This window comes from Octopus bimaculoides, chromosome 1 (assembly GCF_001194135.2).
Source record: "Octopus bimaculoides isolate UCB-OBI-ISO-001 chromosome 1, ASM119413v2, whole genome shotgun sequence".
Classification (NCBI taxonomy): Eukaryota; Metazoa; Mollusca; class Cephalopoda; order Octopoda; family Octopodidae; genus Octopus; species Octopus bimaculoides.
Window position 1 is genome coordinate 87540618 of NC_068981.1, and position 9173 is coordinate 87549790.

The 9173-nt window shown below is 35.2% G+C and overlaps 1 protein-coding gene across 4 annotated transcripts in view; it reads right to left on the bottom strand.

The window, feature by feature from the left end:
- Positions 1-9173, bottom strand: part of LOC106876322 (ATP-binding cassette sub-family C member 10) — a 52589-nt gene that overhangs the window by 29144 nt on the left and 14272 nt on the right. For all 4 annotated transcript variants that reach the window (XM_052968042.1, XM_052968040.1, XM_014924822.2 and 1 more), the window contains exon 2: positions 3461-5187. In XM_052968042.1, coding sequence (XP_052824002.1) covers positions 3461-5044 — 1584 coding nt within the window. In that variant the 5' untranslated portion in view covers positions 5045-5187. The remainder of the gene's footprint in view (positions 1-3460; positions 5188-9173) is intronic.

The window sequence follows — 9173 nt, forward strand, 5'->3', positions numbered from 1 at the left end:
TTGCCAGTGCCCCTGGACTGGCTCTTGTGCGGCTGACACATGAGGTTTTTCGGGCGAGATCGTTGCCGGTGCCCCTGGACTGGCTCATGTATGGGTGACACATGAAATATATCGAGCAGGATCATTGCCAGTGCCCCTGGACTGGCTCATGTGCGGGCAACACATGAAATCTTTCGAGCGAGATCGTTGCCAGTGCCCCTGGACTGGCTTTTGTGCGGGTGGCACATAAAAGACACCATTTCGAGCGTGGCCGTTGCCAGTACCGCCTGACTGGCCTTCGTGCAGGTGACACGTAAAAGCACCCACTACACTCTCTGAGTGGTTGGCATTAGGAAGGGCATCCAGCTGTAGAAACTCTGCCAAATTAGATTGGAGCCTGGTGTTGCCATCCGGTTTCACCAGTCCTCAGTCAAATCGTCCAACCCATGCTAGCATGGAAGGCGGACGTTAAACAATGATGATGATGATGATGATGTAAGAGGATGTCAATAAATAAAAACAAATACAGCATGTTGTATTATCTTACATGGGTTGTTTAATGATACAAGTGTATTTCATGAAAGATAAATCTTATCAAATATAAAGAAGAAAATAACACAAGAGTTTGGAGAAAAAAGCATTATAATCAGCAGGCCATTCTGGTGTATTGTGCCTCTTGGATTATTTTCTTTCTTATATTTGATGAGGGAAATTTTTCTTGAAATATATTAGAAGCAATAAACAACCCTGTAAGCTAATACAATATCTTGTCTTTGTTAAAATTTATTGGTATTACCTTACATATTTTGCCTGATTTCTCACCTGTGTTGCTAAAAGGTTTTCTTTACTTTTTAATATCTACATCATTAATAAACATAAAATGAAAACAACAATAATGCAAAACAAATAGTATTACAATAGCACAAATAATTGATAGCCTTTACAAATCCACCTTATCGTAGATTATTTCCAGTGTGTAGCTAATCAACAAAACTATTGAAGGAGATGTATTATAAACCAATGACTTCATGAGATTCACTAGCAGTCCAAGAGAGTATATCCTGGAGTGATTTATGTTTGCCTTTCCCATGCCAACTGGAGAAACTGAGCTCAGTATTGAACACTAAGATGAGCCAAGTGACACTGATAAGTAATGCACAGGAAGATTTATAAAATCAAAAGTAGTATTCCACAAGAAAGATAATATACACAACAGAAATAAATTCTGTTTAAGAAAACGTATTACAAAATATCATAAATTCTTTCAAAAGTAATCTTGTTATGTCTACTAACTTCTGGAAAGCTCACCATGTTAATATAATTAAATCTGAATCAAAGTCTTTTTTTTTTTTTTCCTTTTTAGTGACAAATGGTAATTCATCTCTGAGCAGAAATATATATATTTCAGTGCCTAGATTCTCTTTTCTATGAAGTACAATTCAGACATTTGAAAAGGCATCTACAACCAACTCCCTACTTCTTTTGAAATATATTCATCATACTCAAAACCATTATACTAGGAAATTCTACCTTAACCTTTTGGCATTTAAACTAGACATATCTGATCAAAATGATCTGTTTTATCTTCAAACCAACCAGATCTGGCCTCTCACACCCTACAATATTACTTTCAAAATTATCAATCATGCCATTGAAATCTTAATGCTACAAGGTAATATGACTAATCCAAATCAATGTGAATAAATAAGCATTTCATTTGACATAGTAATCTGAATGCCAGAGAGTTAAAGTATTTTCCCTCCTTAGGCTACAGCTTTCACAACTTCCACCTCTCATGATATTCCCATTAATAATCAATGATTTTAGATTAAATACTAACCACATCAAAATTAACTAATTATCTTATAATGTTAAACTTCAAAATAATGGGGGAAACATGCTGACAGGTATCAGACAGCCAGTTGAGAAGTCATCAGTTTGTACCCTGTCACCAGCATTCTGTTGTACCCAAATCCTAGACATATAACTCCCAACAGATAAATCCATTTATATCTAAGCAGGTACTGCAAAGAGTAACTCTCTGTTGTAAGCAGCTATTTTTCTGTAAAACTGGCAAGGTTTTGTAGGCTTGCAATGATGAGTTCTATTTCTGTTGTATGAAAAGTTGCCTGTGATAGACCAGCATCTTATCTCATTCACTTGGCACCAAAGAAAATAGAGGCAAACACCAGCCCATTGAATTGTACGGGGTTATATAATTTTTTTTTAAAACTCTTCCAAACTAAACAAGTTCAATATAGAGCATTGTCATTCTTTCTAAAACTATCAAAAAAAACAAAAAAACTAAGAAAAATTTTAGATTAAAGTAACCATGTACATAAAAGAAGTCCTGAAATCTTCAGCAGGAATAGATTTTCTGTGTGAAAAAATAGGCTTCTTTTGTGGAAGGCTTACAATTACTTTTCAAAAAATATCATTCTCAAACATTGTCATCAAAATTGAAGACCTCAGAAATACCTTAGAAAATGAAGAAATCAAATTATGCATTATTAGATTTTTAAAAAAAAAGCAATATAAAAAGGTTTTCTTATAAAGTCTTTTTTTTGGTTAGTTATAAAAAAGTGAGATGTTTCCATTTCAGAGTTATATTGTAATGTGTAAATACATATTTGAACTAACCTAAAGTTTATGTACTAATCTATATTTTGTTAAGGAATTTCATCTTTGAGGCTATTTTCTGTTGAGATATCTCAAGTTTATTAACATAACATGACTCGCAGAAAATATCAATTCTATTTTTTGGTAGATGTTTAACATTATTACAGGAATGACCAAGAAATTTAATTTCACAGTGAAAAGATTAATGAGGCTAATTATACATTTTTACAGTTGACATGTAGCTACTGGGGATATGCTTACCTAATAGCAGAATAAAAGTATTCAGAGGTCTTTAAAATGCTCTACCTAAGATAGACATAAGCAGTATTAATGATGAAAGCAACACTTTGGATTTTATGTCAAACTCTTGTACTGCCTTTGGTTGATCACACATTCAGTTGTCCACAGGAAACTCATCTGCAATGCAGTCAGAATAGAGTCCCTTCTGGGCTGGCATAAATGGCAACATGGACAGATGAAAATATGGACTAAAATGATCAAATCAGGTATTGAGTTACTGAAGTTCATATGTGTATGGTGTCTGCAATCTGAATTATAGCTGGTTGATGATCTCTAAGTTGGACAGTTGTGATTACCAGGTATAGATGGCTTTTGCTCATGATGCTGTGAATTTATTGATTGGGGCCAGCTCAACTCAGTCTGGATGAATACCGACACAAGTATTAGTAAGTATTATCATTTAATAACTAATTATTGCAAAGTGTTACTCACTACTCTTAAGGAAGGTTATTGGATCTCTATGTAGGGAAACTTGTTAATAACTTCATCATGTGGAATTAATTACTCATCACATAAATAAATAATACATTCATAAAAGAAAACTGTGTACAAAGTTACTTACTTTAACACGAGCATCTTTCTGCAACATATTAAGCTTGCTAATATCTTGGATTTTAAATGCTAACCATCGGTTAACTGGAATAATTACAAGTGTGAAAGTTAAACCAGCTAAAAAAGAAAGTCCAATTTGCTGATAGAGAAGGAACAGAGCTATTGCAACTTTTAAGGGTAAGCTCCATAGTTGGTGAAAACTTACACAAAAATTAACAATCCGATCAGTATCAGTACTCATAAAATTAACAATCTTCCCAGCGGAAAATTCAGACATCAGAACATTGTTTACAGACAAAACTTTTTTGTATAATGTAGTTATAATAGCAGCTCGAACTTTGAACTGAAGTACTTGTATACGATATGTGAATTGTGAGGAACAGAATGATCCAATCAAAGAAGTGAGAAAAAGTGTGCAGGCATAAAATATTCCATCAGATTCTTTGGTTTTACTGTTTTCCATAAAAGAAATAAGGTAGTTGAGAAGAATTGGACCAGAAAAACTTAAAACGTCTGTAAAGATTTTCAAGATGCCTATAAGAATATATTCATTACCATATTCTTTGAATAAAGTTTTAAGGAGAGAATGTTTTCCACAATTTTGGGAAGATGGATCTTGAATAGCAATGGAAGGTGATGCAGAAAAACTATTGATAGATTCCTCATTGTTGTCCCAGAAAGGATCTGTTTGACTTTGAGCTCTTCCTTTGCTTAGTATGTATTGAATTAAACTGTTACTAAAATTCTGCACAATTGTGTGTGTTCGAAGACGTCGAGGTAGATGATGTAAGTCTCCTACAGAGGCAATTTTACTTCTTGTTCCACGCCGCATCATAGGTTGTACCCAATGGAAGGATAAACGGGAAAAACAACTGGATCCATCTTCTGCAATTTCTACTTGACTATGATCAACTTGTATACCACCATAATTATTAACATGATCTGATATTAGAGGTTCAGTTTCTAAGGGATCATAATTAATGAGGAAAGACTGGCCAGGTATATCTTCACGCCGCCTTGAGGGCAAAATTGAAACAAGATACAAGCAATGAAATGCTAATGATATATACACTGTATACTCCTCAATTGGATTATTTAAATTTGGATGAATCAGATGATGCAGTGCCACACTACGAGTCTGAATAATACGAGATGCAAGCGTAAGTAAGACAGCCAAATTCATTATGACTGGTCCACGTAAGCTCAGCCAATATACTTCTCGGAGATACCATAAGAAAACCAAATTAGTCAACCATGTGAAAGCAATGATGCATTCTGTAACACCATCCATGATACTTAGCTTCTGGTAATTTAATAACGTAGAAAGAGTAACTCCAGTTATTGGAATGATCATTAGCAAGACAGTGACCAAAACACGTAAGATTAGAAACCATGGCGGTGAGAGAATTTCTCCAAGATTGCGATTATTATCTTGAGCTGCAGCTGCAAAATAAACACTGCAGATTGCAAGAATGAGATGAGTTGGACAGATGATTGCTAGTTGTTCAAAGCAATAGCCAAAATCCCCAGCTCGCCACTCAGTAAAATTCTTTCCCTTTCCACACAAATCTTGCCATTTCCAGGTGAATGTCATTTTGGAATTTTTAGTGCTTTTTGCCAACTTTCAATAATTTATTAATGATATGTTTCCATCTTCTCCATTCTGATGAGGTATTTCTGTTTCTTCCAAGTCTGTCAGGAGCGAGATATTTTTAATTGTACCATATTAGCTGGTAACTACAAAATAAAAAGAAAAGAAAGGTAGAATTAATTATTCAAAAATATATAAATTATTTTAATCAAAATGAGAGATAATTGAAATTTCAATAAAGTATTTCAAAAACAAATACTATTATGATTATGAAATATAATTTTATTAGTAGATTGTTAAGTTCTTTAACTCTTTGAATGCAGAAAGTGGATACAGCCACTCAAAATTTTATTATGGTTAACTGTAGAAAACAGTGAAATTTAATGAGGCAGACAAAGGGTTAAAATATTACAATAGACAAATTTAAAATAACAGAATGACTTATAACCGACATAAAATATGAAAATATCTGAGATTACAAAAGACAAAGAACAAGTATTATTTGTTTTAGATTCATATAAAGCTACAAAATTTTTTCATTCAATATGGCACATTTCCTTTGTCAAATTGAACATTTTTTTACTACTAGTTCTTTCCTTAAATTGAGGGATAATATCCACATTATGTAAAAGAATGTTGTAATATCTGCTACAAAGAAATGATTTTAGTAATATTGGTAATTAAAACATATAAATGTTGTGTCCAACAGTTATTGATAATCTCTAATACCCACAATATAGTAAAAGTTGGCCTTCTATTTTAGAGCCAGAAAATTCCTCAGCCACCAACAGTTGCTAATTATCTATGAAACCAAAGTGAGATCAACAATGGGATAATATTACTCTCCTATCTGAGATGATGCTGTTTCTACATGTCCAAACATGCTTAAACCATATTAATAAAGAAAAAAAAGTATCTTGATTAATTGGCATGGAATCACTCATCAACACACTCAATATTCTGGCTCTCCTGGATGTTATCTTAACCCTTTAGCATTCACATTTCTCTGTCAAATGTAATGCATTTTATTCACTTTGTTTTGAATTATTCATGCATTATCTAATAGCTTTGAGGTTTTGATGGGGTAACTGATAATTTTTAGAATGATATTGTAAGGTTGGTGTGAGAGGCCAGATCTGACCAGTTTGAGCATAAGACAAGTAGAATACTTTGGCCAGATATGGCCAGTTTAAATGCTAAAGGGTTAAAGATATACTCTTGTTCCTCCTCATCATCATATCTATTTCTCCTCCGCACCTATATGCAATTTGGATAACACTTCATCTCCTCTTACTCAAACTCCACATCTTCCCTTTTCTTATCACTTTGATTTTCTCTCACGAATACCCTGACATTATCTTTTCATTTACCTCCCCCTCCCATGCTGTCTCCTCACTTTTTCTATTGTTTTTTTTTCCACTCACATAGCCTTGGTCAGCCCAGGCTATAGTAGAAGACACCTGCCCACATCAGCAAAACAGTTCTAGAAGCGCTGTGCGTCCCACCCACACTTAACAAGAAAACTTTTCACACGCTCTACCACAACAAACCAAACTACATCTCTACATCTCTTTTGTAAACTCTACCTTCAACCATTGAATCAATGTCACATCCTTTGAAATGGCTCAATTTCTTTCCTCACACCAGCTACCTTACAGAGTGTACTGGGTGCATTTTTGTCATGATACCAGCACCATTGCAGTTGCCTTGCCATCAGCAAGACGAAAAAGACCTCTCAAGCCCTGTGTTATCACTGTCCAAATTGATTACCAAACACTTAGCTTAGCATGTGCTGGGTGCTTTTTATGGCACCAGCACCATTGGGGTTGCCTTGTAGCTTACAAACAGAAAGAGAGTACTCCATGAAGGAAAAGAACAGGATTATTGTGAAAAGATGGGGATAGAGCAAATAACAGAATAAACAATGTTCAGATGGGAGTAGCAGAGGAGAGAGGAGGGGAAGAGTGACGTCAGGGGTTAGTACCAATGAGGAGGAGGGGATAATGAGGCAATGGTAATAGGATGGGTCGAGCAGGTTGACCAGTGATGGGACAGGTCAGTTAGATGGGTTTGTCAGGGTCAAAGATATTGATATTGTTGGTGTTACATAGGTTTATTGTTGAGTAAGGGTAGGAACACTGTTAGACAGAAGTGGGCTATAACAGGGAAGTGGAAAGTAGCATAAGTGGACAATTGAAAAAGAACAATAAGACAGCAGGATGGGTAAAGTAAGAGATATTTAGTGTGCTATACTATCTGCTATGTGAATGTGTGGGCAAAGTGGTACATGAAGGAAAGATAAGATAGAAGTGGGTAATGGGAGGAGAATGGGGAAGGTAAAGGAAATGATGTCAGAAGATAAGTAACTGAGAGTCAGTGATTAGAGGAGAATGAGAGGGTGTTGAGTAGGAAGAGATATAATATTACTATGGGTAGACAGAGAGGTGCAAAGGAAAGGTACATAAGATGACAATGTAAGGCTAGAGTATATTTTCAAGGTAGCATGTCCAAAAGAGCATGATGACAGATGAGTCAAGGAAGGTGCGTAAAGGTTTCCACCATGCAATCCCTCCCCATTGAAGGACCATGACTTTTGATATAAGAAGAAGGAATGGTAGCAGGATGTAGATGGTGAAGGTTTGAGGAAGGAAAATATTCAATATGTAAAAATTGAGTACTTTCCTCTCAGTTAAGGCATTGTGAGAAGAGGAAATGAAAGGGAGTAGAATAGGCACAACAGTTAATAGAATAGCTGGTCTGAGTTGCAAGGGTATGGAATGGACAATAGATCAAGGGTACATAGAGATGCATGCACAGAGAGTAAAGAAAAGGCACTGCAGATAGAGGGATGCACACTCTAAGCTTGACGGGGATATCAGGGCCTTCTGCAGCACTGAATATCACCAGTCAATACAATTTTCAATACACTCCTTCATCAGATATAACATACCAAGATCATTTTTCACCACCTCGTCTCAAGTCTTACTAGGTCTCACTCTCCCACAAGTCCCATTCACTTTGAGCACTCATCTTTCATTCCCATCACGTGCCCGTACCAGTACCATCTCTTCTCTTGCACACTACAGCTGATTTCTCTTATACCCAGTTTATCTCTCAATTCATTTGTACTTTGTTGTTTATGCACACTAACATGACACATCCAGTGAAGTATGGTGAGTTCATTTATTTCAAAACTTTGTATGTCTTCCACCCTTAAGGCCCATGGGTCATTGCTGTGCAGTAGTGCATTTCACATACATGTCAATTGTTCTCTAGCCCAATCTTATTCTAGCTACCATACTCTCAGTATATCCACCTTACAACTAATTTGGTTACCTAGGCAACAAAAGCTATCATTTACATTCAGGGAGCCATCTAGGCATTGGAGAGAATCTATTTCCTGAATGCTCTTACAGTTTATATACACACAGACACATTCTTATTGATTTATTCTTTTACTATTGAAATTTATTCCTATGTCAACATTTCTGTATAAGTAATTGGGGAGGATAGCGATATGAACCCTGATATAAATGATAATAATAATAACAATAATAGTAATAATAATCGGAATATGATTATAGTAACAGAGGTCAACCCCAGAAGATTGAAGTTTGAAGGCCCTAATGCGAGAGTTAGAAATGTAGTTTATCAATGTAAGGTAAGGACTCAGACAGATGTTAGCCGATACCTGGGGTATACTTTGGGACAAATCTGTAAAAGATTATCTAATCATGATAGTACCTTTAGAGATAGAAGTAAAATAGCAAGTACTAGTCTTAGTAAATTCATTTGGGAACTGAAAGAACAAAAAAAGCAATATTCGTTAGAATGGTCAATCATTGGGAGGTCTTTCCCGTATGACAAAGGTAGGAGATATTGTTCGTTATGTAATTTAGAACTATATTTTATATTATCCTCTAAGGGTAAGTTGATAAATAAACTAACAAATAATGCTCTAAGATGTACACATTATCCAAGACACACGTTTCTCTGGTTTAAATGAGTTATAAATTGCAGTATGACCAGGTATTATAGTATATTATAGTATAATATTAGGTCTTAAGGCAGGCCATATCAATGTATAATTTACCAATAGAAGTTGTGATTTTTTGCTAAAGCTTCTAGAGAT